Source organism: Mya arenaria, chromosome 10 (genome assembly GCF_026914265.1).
Source record: "Mya arenaria isolate MELC-2E11 chromosome 10, ASM2691426v1".
NCBI lineage: Eukaryota > Metazoa > Mollusca > Bivalvia > Myida > Myidae > Mya > Mya arenaria.
This window is the reverse complement of record NC_069131.1, coordinates 25,504,938-25,520,759: the sequence shown is the minus strand read 5'-3', so window position 1 is coordinate 25,520,759 and position 15,822 is coordinate 25,504,938. Positions and strand designations below refer to the sequence as shown.

Below are 15,822 nucleotides of genomic sequence, written 5' to 3'. Positions count from 1 at the left end.
TAAAATCTCGTCATAAACTTTTCACAATTATCTTTTCAAGTGCCCTTATCAAGTATTGTTAGCGGTCATGTTCTATACCTGCCAAATGTTTGTTTATTAATAAATATGCTTCCTGGAATAATGTGAAATTATGACCTCAAAGTTATCATAGGGTGTGTGCAAGATTCGTGTATTCGGGACCGGCGCTAGAAATTGACTCATCGACTTCTTTAGCTTTAGATTCAGCGTCTGAATATTTTATATGAAAATAGAAGATAAAAATAGACGGGACTGAGCTTCGACCTAGACTTACTGCCGGTTTTCGATCTACCACTGTTTAACTGTATTAGCGTATGATTTACGTATCCGCCGTATGCTCACGTATCCGCCATGACCGCATGTCGAGACGGATACATGTTTACTCACCGAACGCACGTGATGCAGGTCACAAGGAAAGCATCGTGTCGTAATAATCCATTTAATAATATACCTGCCTATTTAATTCTGCCTTTTTTATTTTTCGGTTATATATTGAAGTCAAGGGATGCCATTCCAGTAAAACGACGTCAGAAGATACCGAATTCACTTTTGTGAGCAAAATAAGAAGACAATGTTTTATATCTCCGAAAAATAAACAAATGTTTAATTTTAAAACAATTATTAAATGTCACAGCACAAACCATAACAAACATAATCGGTACTACTTTAAACGTGTATACACTAATCGGGTTACAAGTGATACAGGAATCAAGTGGATTTCACGTGAAACCTCCCAAACGTGAAATCCACTCAGAACTCATTCATTTTAATTATATTTTTTTTGTAAATGGATTGGAATATTCCTGATGAAGGGTTTATATTTCAAAGTTTTTTTTTATAAAATTGGTCAGAAAATGAGGACATTAGAGTAATGTTTCGAAAATTGATTGGAAATCGAAGTGAAATTCTGTTTTTGAGAAGTGAAATCCACTCAGAACTTAACAAACTTTATTGTGAACAAATTAAAAACTGACTCAGGAAGGAATTATATTTCAAAGTTCATTGTAATTTGTCAAAAAATGAAGAAGTAAGAGCAATATTCCGTAAATTGATCGGAAATTGGAGTGAAATCCACTTTTTGAGACATGAAATCATCTCATAATTCATGTATTTTTAACATTTTTTTCTCTATTATATATAACTAAATGAAACTGTTTCCTATTTTAATTTTGTGTAATTACATTTCTCATTAATTCTGTGTTATATATTTTGATACTTCTTTTTTATGTGTTAAAACTGTTGATTATACTATCTAGCTACATCATAGTATTTACAATTTCTTGAAATGTCTTATTTGTTTGATTTTGTATTGGGTGTTTTGTTTTGCATTGTGTATTCAATTAATTTATATGACCATGGGACACATTGACTTTAATCAACATAGATTGATAACATATTCTTCAAACACTACACTTACTTTTTAATCAACTGGTTTAATCAACATAATAAATTTTATATCATAATTTCGAAGAATAAATCTTTGAAATCCATCACGAAAGGGGTCAGTAAATTCAAAAACATATACAGTCATTGCTAAGATTTTAGTAAAGCTTTAACATAATACTTAATAGTTTCATAGTTTCATTTATTTTTATTTTTTAATTAATAAACCACAACTCACTTATATATGGCCTTCACATTAACCACAAGCTTATTTTCATTAATGTGTTTACCATTAGAATGAACAGTTTAAACATATTGTCGTACTAATGTCTATTATATTTTGCGGTTTATCGTTAAAAAGCCCCTTAGCGAGTGTTGTTTGTTATGATTAATTAAAACAGTTAATGATATGACATTTTCAAGTAATAAATATGTAAGCCGAACATGTTTTATGTGAGAAAATTAACTAAAATGTATGTCTGACAGACGTTCAATCCACTTGTCACAATGGTGTAGCCGTATCAGAATGTACAAGTATTTTTTAACACTCTTTTACATTAAAACCTATGATTGTTTTAGTTACATTAAATACAAAACTCCTCTTGTTCATTTTCCAATGAAAATATTAAAAACATGTAAATAATATTTCATCAGTAAGATATTCTGTAGGCACAAACTACACTTTTTGAGACAAGCACATATATTTCACAATTCTACTTTACGGACTTGCGAGAGAAACTCCGCGGTGAACTTTCAAAGGCCTGTAGAGGAAATGTCAGTTTCTCCATGGTTGTTAACGGCTAGTATATGTTTTTACATATGTCAATCTGGAGTGTAGATCATGTCTCTTAAATTTGTTGCAATACCATTGCTTTAAATTAAAACACTAACTGACGAGTTTCAAATATCGCATGTAATTTGCTCCATTTAACTCATATTTTTCTTTTTACCATGTATTATTTGAATTAATGGTTATTACAAAATTAATAATATGTAATTAATTTATGCTATTTTGTCCTGTACTCCTTTTCATTTTATTGCAGTACTGATATAAAGATTGGATGTCAAACGTTTGCGGAACAGTTGAAAGAAAAGCAAATTATGTGCTGCTTATGCAAAGTCCTTTAAAGTCGTTTGTTCTTTTCAGAGTAGCACCCGTTTTGTCATTTGAAGGGAATACCTGCAAGCATTCGACGTGTACTTAAACTTATCGTAGTGACCCTTATGCAATTTTGTTTACGTTGCTTTTGACTTTCTGTGTATTCGTTGTTTCAGTATATTTGTTCATTATTATGTAATTGAATAATTTATATCGATTCAAATCTGATATGCAAAAGTTAAAAACTTTTAATATTAATGCAAGGTATGCAATATGCTAGAGAACACAGCATAAGTTGTAGTTTAATAACGCGGTTATATTAATTATAGGTTATTTAGAATTGTTCTGTACAGTACGGATATATATTTGGACGAGTACACAGCTTGAAAAGTCATTTTGAACGTGCCGCTGTGTTTGAGTAAAATATGGGTTTTATGTTCGCGGGTGCGTCACAATACAAACATATATTGTACGGTCACGTTGTTCAAAAGAGCGTCTACGATTGGACGTATAAATTAGGTATAGAATAAATATCGGCTATTTGCGTATGTAAGAAATCTAGATACGGCACGAGTTGTTTACTAATGTCGGTTGGTTCAGGACCTACTTAATTAGTTAACTATTCTTACTTTCTCTTAATTTAGGCTATTTGTTATTTTTGACTAAAATGCTCTAGGGTAAGTGCTATGCTACTGGAGGATTAGTTATGCCAACTATGTTTTTTCCAAGCTGTGTACGAGTACAAATATATTCCGTATTGTACAGAACAATAAGAATAACTAATTATTCGAAACTTTTAACATGTTCAAGTCTTTTTAACTCGTTTTAAGTTTTTGTTCAGTTATAAAGTCGTTAACATATGATTTTGACAACACTTTGACGTTCTTTTGTGAACAAGCGGCAATTGAACATACTTATTACAGAGGAATTATGCTACTCTAGAGCGTCTGTCGATCCCGATCTTCTTCCGGAAGCTGTTTATGCGTTCCGGTCTTTATCGTTGGTTAAAGAAAAGAAGTTTTAATCGGGAATATATCAGATATTTGTACGCTTGTGTGTCCCGATATGGAAGTATATTGTACGGTCAGGTGTTTAAAAAGACGGAATATGATCGGACGTATAAACTAGGGATAGAAAACTAAAATATGTGGTTTATAAACAATTATGTAAGCTTCTACCGTGAAAACAAAGAGGTTATCTTTTGGGTTCTCGACCATTACTGTCCATTGTTATTAGTTATGATTGCCACTTCACTGGTTACATGTAATTATTTTGTTTTTCCAAATGGAAGATATGATACTTAATATGAATAAATCGTAATTGCAAAGTGAATATAAAAGTGTCAAGCGCAAATTGGTTTTTAAATTTATATCTGATATGGAAATATTATTAAGTTCACAATTTAATAATTTTGACATACATGTTAAGACTTCCAAGACACTTTGGAATTCAAAAGGCTCTATAAACACAATGTTAATTGTTCAATGGTTTACTAAAGAACGTTATAGTATGTCTTACACTTTCGTCAGACTTTACACATCCCTATTTGTCGACGAGACAGTAACAATGTCAAAAATCTGAATACGCAATTCTTCAATCCGTTGCTCTAACCTTGACCTCCAACACCAACACATTTTCATTAACTCCATTTGGCATTCTCTGAACCAGAACACGTAAAGACATGGATCCAAGAATGAGTTCATTAGCTCCACCACATTTGGCAGTAACGTCATTTCATCATACGTTATATTTCCTCGAATAATCGGCACTAGCAGCGTGATGACAAGCGATATTGTTGACGACACCAGGAACAAAAGAACTAACTTAGTGTTTTTTTGTTTGGAGAATCCTGTGATATTTCTTTGACAACCTGATCCAAGGCCGTTACTACGTTTTTGCTTTAAGATAGATTTAATTCTCAACTGGCAGGCATATGATATTCCCATCCATACAAACAAATTGACCGGAATCATTATTTTAGTATATGTTTTGCAGAAGGTAGATGAAAACATATCCCAGGCCGGGCAAATATATGTTCTTATTATGAGATATAGAACACCATACAACGTCCAAATAAAAAGAACTCCTGCTTTCAGCCACCATTTGTCAACATGACGAATATACAGATGCACAGAAGAAAACATAACAAGTCTGTCTACACTCATAATACAAATTGTTATATAGTTCAATATTGTAAAATAAATTCCAGTCGCTAGAATCACTGAACTTAGGGTGAAATTTGACACACTTTTTTCAACAAGTAGAAGCATGTTTGCTGCTACGTGAAATGATAGTAATCCAGTGGTCAGAAATTTGTTAAACTTTGGTACCTTTTTAGACTTTCGTATGAGAATAACAGCCGTGATGTTTAAAACCAGACCTACGAGACTAAATACAGAAATACAAACTCTATATTCCAAGCGTTTAACATACATATTGTTTTCTGCTGTTTTCATTTCTGACTTCTTTTAAATGAAGACTTAGTGTTCATTTCAAATGAAGATGTATTGCGTACTTTTTGTTTCGGAACAAACTCCTACACTGATTATACCAATATCGTTATTCAAAGAGCATCATCTATTAATAGAGTTATTATCTTCAAGAAAGACACATACTTTATTCAAGTTTTAGGAAAGAACTGCTGCACTGAAAATAACAAAATATATGCATCCATATAGCGTCTCTTGTTAATGTTTGTACTGTCTTCTATAAAGGCACAGTACTATTTCTATATTTCGGAACGAACTGCAACACTGACCAAAACAATATTTGCATCCATAAAGCATCTCTTGTTAATTTAGTTATTATCCTCAAGAAAGACACAATGCTTCTTCAATATTAGAAACGAAATGCTACACTGACCGTAGATATAGTTGCATTTATATAGCATCGCCTGCTAATATAGCTTAAAAACGATGAACCATTTAGGAAAAATATTGGATATTTCACATTTTGCCGTGTCACTATAATACATACAAACATGAAAGCCATGATGTGGAAAGACCTTTTCGTGAATTCAATTATACTAATGCACGTGTATTTCAGAAAATAAGAAAGACTTTTAATTAGAAGATTATGTCGCAGTAGGTGGTCGTCTTATGAAACCACACACAAAGGAAGAAAAGAGTTGTTAAAGTTACATTTAGATAATTAAATGAACGTATTTGCAATGATATTGAAAGCTTGAAAGCGTCCAGTTTAATGAATACAAGGTCTTCTTTCACTTAATATATATTCCGATGCTAATTGGTCGTCGGAGAATCTATGTGAAGCACTAAAATGACTTTGAACGTCTTTATCAAGTTCCAATCACGCCCGTGTCCCTCGGTAGTACTTTGTTTTGAAAGTCGACCGCCTAGCAAAGGTACACAACCTTATGTCCATCCAATGCGTTATCAATTTGAAAGCAGTTTAAGGTCGATTGTTTGATTGAAAATGTTATCATTATAGGTACAATAACAAATATGCCTTAAACATTAAAGGCATAACAAAAATGACATAATTAAACATAGTTATATATAAAGCAATATTGTAACACATATTAAATCATAGTTACATTCAATGAACATTTTAACACACAGTTAATCATAATTAGATATAGTGAAATATAGTGGTATACAGTCAAACAACGAAACACAAAGTTAAATATACGAAAACATAGTAAACACAGTAAAACACAGTAAAGACAGTCTCCTATAGCGAAATATAGTAAAACATAGAAAACGGAAGTAATACATAGTGAAACTTCGTAACACAATTTGAAACGTCGTAACAATTGAATATATTGTGAACAAAGTAAACCATAATAAAAATAGGACACCATTGTAAAACATTCTTCTACAGAGTAAACTTTATACACATGCTATTTTGATGCCGGATATGTGTTTTATTTTTTTCCAGGCCTGGGAATTTAAGAACAAAGCCTCGTTATTGGCTAACTGATATATAGGGACGCAATCCGTTGGTGCTATAGAAACATATCTTACGAAAACGAAATAATTAGAAGAAAATCAATAGACTAAACTTCCTACAATTTCAGTTGTTTTCAATTAGACTACCATACACATAACAAAATCCAAGTTCCCATTATCATGTAAATGGTTACAGTTTCGGAGAAATCATACTTACTTATTTCAAACTTTTTACGTACATAACTGTCTTGATATTTTTATATATGGCTGTTTTCACACGTAGTTTTGTCTTAAAAACGAAACACAATACGTATTCAAGATTACAGACAAACTGCTTCTCTGATCATAGGAATATTTGCTTCCATATATCATCGCCTGTTGATAAAATCATTTCGTTCAAGGTAGACTCAGTTCTTTTTCTCGGTTTAGTAACGAATGCTACATTGACTGTAAAAATGTTTGCATCAATATAGCATCACTGTTAATATATATATATATATACATATATATATATATATATATATATATATATATATATATATATATATATATATATATATATATATATATATATATATATATATATTAAACAACTGAAGAAGACCACCATTTAAATATATGATAGCTCATAATTTACTTTCTAAATATAAGAATTACTAATGTCAAAGCCAATTACTGTAAACCGTCTGCCTAGAGGGTACTGATAGCAATATTGGAGTCACGAAATAGTTCTGCACATGAATGGAACAGCTGAATTAGTTTAGGGAATAAAAGCAGCTAATAGCAGATAAATATTTGTAAAATCAATGCAATTACTCTTAAATGACAGAAATCGCGCCCTCGGGGAATTTACATCTTATTTGTTTACTTCGTTATAACGTGCTTTGTTGTTCTTACAGAAATGAGACACGTTCCATTTATTTCATTTTATGATGCATACGTCAGAGGTAATTACTCGATCAGATATTTTTAAAACTGATTAAACTTGTTTTGAATGTTTGAAATTGGTATTCACTTATTGTAAGATAATACAAAACATTTGCTATACAAGACCTACTCTAGTTTTTAAACTTAAATTTTCACAGCTTTTAAACCGCTTTTGTAAAGAGTAGAGGAGTCATAGAATAGTTCATAGCATAGTTCTGTCATACAGTTCCATATTTGTGTGAGAAATGTTTGAAATGTGGTCGTTGTCAAAAATATTTATTATTATACATGCATGCGAATAAGCCTCATAAGCATGTCATTGGATTTGTTCATCCTGCAAATATTTAACGTTTTTTTTCTTTTAATATATTGCCTTTTAAAGCGTGATTTCTTTGCTTGATTTACAAATACTGAGAACGCCATTATATTTTACAGATCTTACTAAAAGCGCCATGTATGTTTCCGTTATGAAAGTTTGGTATATATTTAGATGATACGAACGGGCCTAATCAAAATATGGAATGAACGTTTCTTAGTTTTATTAGATCATAGATGAATTTTATATCATGATGAATATTACTTCGCTGGTTATTCGGCGACATAATTATATAACAAAATAAACAAGAGTATCCATTGTCCATGTTAATTGATATATTTCTGCTCATGTTAATATTTTCAATATTTTTTTCTCCCGAGGTGGAATCTCATTATTGTGTCCTTAAAATGAAACGATAGGCTTTGTCTGATAAGCACGGCAGCAAAAGAGTTGTCGGCAAAATACAACCATTTTCGGATAACATGTGTGTGCTAAAAATTGTATTGCATAATATCTCAACATCTCGATATTGCAGATCGGCTGGAGTTTGTAAAAAAAATTGCACTGCTTTTGTTTTTGAGACTTTTCTCACTCTTATCAAATAGATGTAAAACTTAATTATGCACAAATCTGCCATCTCGGTGTTAATTTTTGAAATCACAAAATTTGGAATGACGTGGACCCACGCTTAGAAATAAAATCGCAAACGGCCGTTAACGTCGATTTTAAGTGTGTACTTTGAGACATCTAGACTAACAACAACACGGTGATAAAACAATTTTATCGTTATTTAACTATTAAAACAGATTTTATCCGTTGGTTAAACCCGATTATACTTGGGGCTTAGATAAGTTAGCATAACCATAACCTTAAACGTGTCCGAAAAATTATCCATACTTACTAAATAAAAAATATAAGCCTCATCAGAGCATGCATTAACTTGAAATCAATAAAGAAAAGAGTGATTAACAACAATATATAAACTGATATTTAAAGTAGTCAAAGACTAGATACCAATATCACCTGTAAAAGAAGGAATTGAAGCCGAAGCAATAGTGTTTTAAAATATACGATAAAGACATTCAAAGACAACTATCAGACATAACTCGCCTAAACAAGGTTTATATGTATGTCTTCGTTTAGTCTTACAATGAAAGTGCAATTTACTACGAGACATAAAAACGAAATGTATCAAAAAATAACGAGCAGTCTCTTTTATATGAGGCAGAAGGGTAAGCTAAAAAACAGTCTTAAAGACAAATACTTTTGTGAAAAACTACAGAAACAAGTTCAGTTGCAAAAAGTTTAAACATAAACCCTGTTTAATGGCACTTGGTACACGCAAAAGACATAGAACACAAAAACAAAAAAAATCACGAACAAGAAACATGGAAGAACAGAACAAAACTCCACAAACAGCACAGTGCATACATACCATATATATATAAAAAACTAGGTATGTATACCAAGTTTCAAACATCAAGAAAACCATTCGCGGTCTCCAACGCTCAACTTAATCAAAAACGGTACTGTAGTGAGGAATATTATGATATCGGAAAAAAACGTAAATGGAGCTCAGGTCATTTAAGGCTTAAGTCATACTAGATACTGTATCATTTTCTATTATCCGAGGGTTCCAAGTGACCACTATTGAATTTCTAAGGTCATGCAAATTACCATTGTGAGACAATATAAAAAATGAATTCATGTCATCATTGCTACAGTTTCTGATCTTTGTAAATATTAGTTTTTTAACAATCAATTAGTCTTCTGAATATATGCCTAAAATGATTTAAATGACAGCTGTTTATAGCTCTTTTTAGAAAAAAGCGCAAAAATTGTAGGCAAACATATCGTCATTTCGTTATTGACAACATTAGGTCCCAACCCCGTGGGCGCTACAATTGAAGTCTTGATAAGGTATTTAGCCTCTCCCGAAGTCTGGTTGACCAAGTGTGCCTGTCCCTAAGTCTTGATGAGCTGTTTTGCCTCTCCCGAAAACTTAAGGAGCTATTGTGCCTATCCCGAAGTCATGATGAGCAAGCTTGCCTCGCCTTCAGTCTGAAGGAGCGAGTGTGCCTCTTCTAAAGTCATGATGAGCAAGCTTGCCTCTCCCAAAGTCTGATGGAGCGAGTGTGCCTCTTCTGAAGTCCTGATGAGCTAGCTTGCCTCTCCCGAAGTTTTGTTTTGTTTACATATACGTGCATATGAAGCACACACTCAGTATTATAAGAGTAGAGTATATATTTTTTGTTTGTTTTCACGATTGTTTTTAATCCGATGGTACATATAACAATGTTTATTAGTTATAAACGCTAAATGAAATTATCTTCATCTGGTTTACTAACATTATATATCCTGAATATTAAATAACAAAGCATTTATTTTACTCGTTTGTACAAGTGTGAACGTATTAGTGAACATTCATTCATTCAACATTAACAACCGTTCTATCTCTATTACCATGTTGTCAAACGCTTAATGATTCAGTCTAAGGAGTTCAAAAATACTCTAATCTGATGTGTTCACTGTCGTTTCACACAACCTTGATATTTTTTTTAAATCAGCATTACATTAATTTGGGCGTAAGATTGATCACCACTTCGTTTAATTTGTTTTAAAGCATGCGGCGTTTCATATATGATTCATAGTGTGTACTTGCTGTCTTATACGAAGTGACTCCGTCAAATGGATCTGTGCATTAGCAGTTCGATAACAAAAGCGTTTCCTTTCCGCATCAAATTAAACTACAAAAGCAATCTAACTAGCAATAATTAATTTTCTTATATCTAGATTCAGAATGCATAAACAACATGGCCACAATACAGTGACATTTTCATTGCATTCCTATCAAAATAACATTCCACAATCCTACTCAATTGAATGGACATTATAAGCAGAACAGAAAATTCAGTTCAATAAAACCATTGCACTATTACAGCGACTTTACACATAGTATATATTATATATCTCTTATATGTATATATATTTATGTTTCTAGTGTGTATTTTCATTAACAATTATATTCACGCTTATAGCACATGACATACTATATGATTCGTCTTTTAATAAATGAAATACCCTGGTTGACATTAAAGCACACATCGTGGCGGATCTGTCGTCTTCTAGTAAGACACTTGACTGTCAACCCAACCCAAAGGTCTCCGGTTCAATCCCCCGCCTAGCCACGAAAATACTAATCATTTTTGGACGTTTAAACTGGTTCCCGATTGACAGTTCTATTAACTGTGTATGTCATAATGTGTGTATCGATAACATGTCTTCATAGCTCAGACAAATTATTTTTAATCGACTGTTTATGTTCATGCTTGTTTATTCGACTGGATTTCTCCACCATTATGACTACACTGGAACTATTTATTTTGTTTTGAAAATAAAATACATGAAAATGTCAGGTTTTAAGTTTCTTTTCATTCAATTTTTTCAATGGTGGAGACTATGAAATATATAAAAAAAAACACAAGAAATAAAACCTTCAACATTTAAACAGTTTGAAGAAATATATTACCAAGTTGATGGCATTTACGTATATTAATTCACCACAAACGAACGTTAGTCTCATTACTTTATGAGTCCTCCCCGTGATAAACAATTATGATTAATGAACACTAGCGAAATGATAGATGGAGTACGATAAGTACTTGTAGCCAACTTAAGGAATAACACCATTGATCTTCAAAATGTTTATTCAACTTTTTCTATCACTGAATAAGTAAGTACTTATACGTCTTAAGCGTTCACCCTGCTGTGCCATAAAATAGTGTTTATGTTTAGACTTATGACTCTTGTGCTTGTTTCTGGAGATTTTCATATTAATATTGTTCATACCGAATGGTATTTTGGTTGCGACCAATTTGTATGCGACAAATATAATATAATTGGCTGTAGCGACAAGTTCGTCGAAATTAACATTGTCTAGTGTTGTTTTTTTGTCCAGAAAAGTGTTTCTCATTTTAATCATAAGCTCCCCTCGCTAAATTACCGGCGTAGTAATATTGATCATTGAAAGAAACCTCCCTCAAAACAGTGAACATATGATAATGCTAGAAACTTACTATCTAGAAACTGATTCTTACAATAGTTTTATCTAATGCTTAAACATTCAATGCAAGAACTCATAAAAGTTTTGAGTTCCTGCATGGAATACCAAAGCATTAAAAAAAATGGAAATGTAAGCCAAAAAAATTATGCCTTGTCGCATATTAATCAGTTGAAAACAAAATATTATTCAGTATGCACGAAAAGTAAAGTAACTTATAGTAATTAATTCAGCTGTAAAGTTGAACAATAATGCGGAAAATCGATGATTTTTTTAATTTCCTACAAGTACTTTCAGCTTTTCACCAATCATTAAGCTATTTAAAAAAAAGGTTCAATCAGTCAAAATTGTTTGATGCGTGATAAACTCATATGATGCAATGTGTCCTTTAAAAGAGTTTTGTACGAAAGTATAATGGAGCCATGGAATACCGCGTTTATGTTAAACATATATATATATCAGAGTTAATGCTATTAGTTTGTTTTCTTCGCATCAAAGATTAAAAAATACTTAAAAGGTGTTTGGTTGCAAGTATTAATTATTTGAACTATGTTATTGGAAAGAAAATATGCAAATGAAGATGATTAAGGCATGGCATAGGTTAAAACATCCAAATATTAACACATTCGAGCTGCGTCATTGGTTTAAGAACAAATCATTCATTGGCAAATTGTATCCAGTAGCTACGAACATCCTTAGGGAATAGGATTACATTTTACACCCATTATCTGTTTTAGGTTTAATTTAGTATTATAAAACAAAACAGAACAAAGAAACTTTATCCAGCACAACTTTCATAGAAAGCAACCGTCACGATGATATAATCTGAAAAGAAAAATAGGCATCATGTAAAATACATTCGTTATCTTGAGTTTCTGTATCTACGGAATTTAAGTTGTTTTATAGTGAATTGAAATTATAAGGATTCCATCATCATTGTTAACATTTTAAAACAATATAAATCAATACCGTTGAGTGTATACCCCTGAGCTACAACTAAACGGCCAGTAGAGGATTAATAACGACCGCCAAAACGATGGCCAGATCCGTATCCACTGTATCCACTACCATATCCGCTGCCGTATCCGCCACTGTATCCGCCACTACCGTATCGATGTCCACTTCCGTACCCGCTTCCATATCCGGTACCATATCCGCTACCATATCCGCTACCGTATCCTCTACCATATCCGCTACCGTATCCGCCACTGTATCTGCCACCGTATCCGCTACCGTATCCGCTTCCATATCCGCTACCGTATCCGCTTCCATATCCACTACGGTATCCGCTACCGTATCGACCTAAACCTCCGTATCCGCTTCCGTATCCGCTTCCATATCCGCTACCGTATCCGCTACCGTATCGATGACCACCTCTGTAACTGCTTCCATATCCGCTTCCGTATCCACTTCCGTACCTGCTACCATATCCGCTACCATATCCACTGCCGTATCCATGTCCGCCCCCGTACCTTCTGTAGCCACCGGACATGTGTCCGCCGCCGTGGCGATACCCGCTATGGGATGAATATCCCTGTCCATTCACGGCTACAAAGACGACAACCGCAAGGAGAAGAAGACACAAGGTACTCATTTTGTTCTGAAATTGATTCGAAACTTTTATTTCCTTTAAAAATAAGGCACATATTACACGTATAAGGACAGTGTCACTAATTATAACATGACCTCCTTACATAATGTTAACTTCATTGCCGACAACCATTCATATCAATTCAATGTCAGTTTAGCAATTGATCTGAAAAGAAAACAAACTTGCGTTGCAAGCTAGATCTGTGGCTTTCATGAGACTTGATTGTGTGAAATTATTAAATGTTTCAATAAACGAATAATTAAACCTTTGAACTTCCCTTCTTTAAACAGCCTGGGGTGCGATGTTTGTGTGTAATATCCATTTCCACTTTTCGTGTCATGATTATGTGTGCAAGTCATATCTAATTTGGTTCAAAACATTTGTAGATCAGATGTGTGAATGATTTTAGTAATTTATTATCTATTTGGTAAAGCAAGTGTGTGTGTGTGTGTGTTTGTTTGTGGTGTGTATTTGTGTATGAGGTGTTTATACGTTTGTGTCCATAGTTCTATGTAGTGTGGGACCTTACCATTTGTCTCCTAACCGTATTTATTTATTTTTGTTAATTTTCAACAACTGGGCTTGTACCTGTAGTTTTCATTATATTATTGTATATGAATCCTAGCCTATACAAATTTGAAGCTTGCCTCATTTGTAATGTACCTCAACGCTGGTACTAGGTCGATACTCATAACTAATCATAACATAATTGGCTATTTTTTACTTAATTCTATTTTATTATTTTCATTTGTCACTGATCTTTTGATAAACATTCTTAATCACCACACAAACAATCAAATATTTTATTCAAAATTCCTGCCTTTTTTATTTGATTTAAAACGCCGAACATCGAGGAAGAAATATGATTTTCAATCATCGTGCTGGATAATTAGTTAAAAAAATCTTTACTTCGGCTGGTTCAATATAACTGTAATCACATCATTTTGTGAAGATAAATTTATTTTCTAAAATATGCTTTACCCACAAATTTCACAAATACAAAAACCCAATTTTATTCCGGAACTACTTATAATGCACGAATCCACATTGAGCGAGCTGCGATTATCAGACGACTTGTTTGATACAACACCAAAACAATGTCCGGTTGTCCGGTAAGCGCACTCGCTTCTCACCAAGGCGACCCGTGTTCGATTCACAGCCTAGGCGCATGTGAGATTGGTTATTACAAGACCACAATCTCTCGCAACATCGTGCTAACAAATTAGTATAAATTAACATAACCTTCTTCACAGTCGTTGTAAAATACATCATATTTAAACTGAAAATAATGTCAATCGCATTGATTTCAGCTCTTTTCAAACTATCATTGCATGACTGTTGACAGAGTTCCAAGAAAACGGATGATTTGCTTTCTAAAGGAAGAGGAATAAAAAACATCCACCCAGATAAATAAATTCGCTTTCAATTTAAATTAAAGCATATTAAGGATGCTTAAATATAAATACGACTGTTCTAAACCACAAATATATTCAAATCCATTACACACTGTGTAAATTTACCTGTAACTGTTAAAGTATCCGTATAACTAAAAAGATGAAAAAGAAAGTGATGGTCTTGTATTATGTTTCTTATTTATACTAATTTTTAAACATAATTCTGAACTCTGTCATCATTAAGAACCGTTCCGTCTCTATTCCACGCTGAATGACGTTCAATGATTAATTTATCCAATAAAAGTAGATGTTTCATAATCATTCCATCATTTAGAACGCTAGTTCGTGCCCAATTACTTTTCTTAGTTCACAATTAGTTAGTTTTCTGATATAAGGAAAATCGGTCACCGCTATTTTATATCTAATAATATGAATGTTTATGTTTATAGGAATTAGACGTCCATTTTCGCTTCGGGAAGTTGAACAAAACAGAGAGTTAATCACTTTGGGTTCAGATACATGTATGTTAAACTCTTTAGTCATCGATCGGGGATCAGAATACATTTGAATGCTAACTTATTATTTTATATGACTAACTTTGCTAACATGTGCTTCAAAATGGTATGTTTTACTTCTTTGGACGTTTAATGACAGTGTTTTGTATTTTTATATACCAAGCCACTTACAAGTTTTTACTTTAAACCCGCTTTCACTAAAACGTCATTTAGAAGCCGATAAGCCGACCTGTCGATATGTTTTCCATAATTATTTGTAAAGAGGTGGAGAACTGATTTAATGTAATCAATATAAATTTGTTTTGATACAATATTAAGATATATGTTAACAATAAGAATTGGTTCGATCATGATTGTACTGTAGCACGTGATTTGTATTTAGATGCTCTTAGAATTTTTAATACTGATAGGTCAGATGCAAATAGATTGTTATTATGCAATGCGAAAAAACAGTACAAGAATATAGCTCGTAAGAGAAAGAATATTGATTATAGAAAGAGAATGGGAGATATTGAAAATTTGAGAAAGAGTAAGCCTAGAGAATTTTGGAAATATTTTAAGTCTAAAACTACAAACAAATCAAATAAAATTCCACTCGATAATTTTCG

General features: G+C 32.6%; 1 protein-coding gene across 1 annotated transcript; it reads right to left on the bottom strand.

Annotated features, from left to right (window-relative positions):
- Positions 1-11,382: 11,382 nt before the first annotated feature.
- On the bottom strand, positions 11,383-14,950 carry LOC128206721 (keratin-associated protein 21-1-like). The gene is made up of 3 exons (XM_052909365.1): positions 14,826-14,950; positions 12,684-13,314; positions 11,383-12,539 (listed from the first exon to the last, which is right to left on the bottom strand). Exon 2 carries the CDS (start codon positions 13,306-13,308, stop codon positions 12,730-12,732), a length of 579 nt encoding a protein of 192 aa, XP_052765325.1. The 5' UTR covers positions 13,309-13,314; positions 14,826-14,950; the 3' UTR covers positions 11,383-12,539; positions 12,684-12,729.
- Between the last annotated feature and the right edge of the window lie 872 nt (positions 14,951-15,822).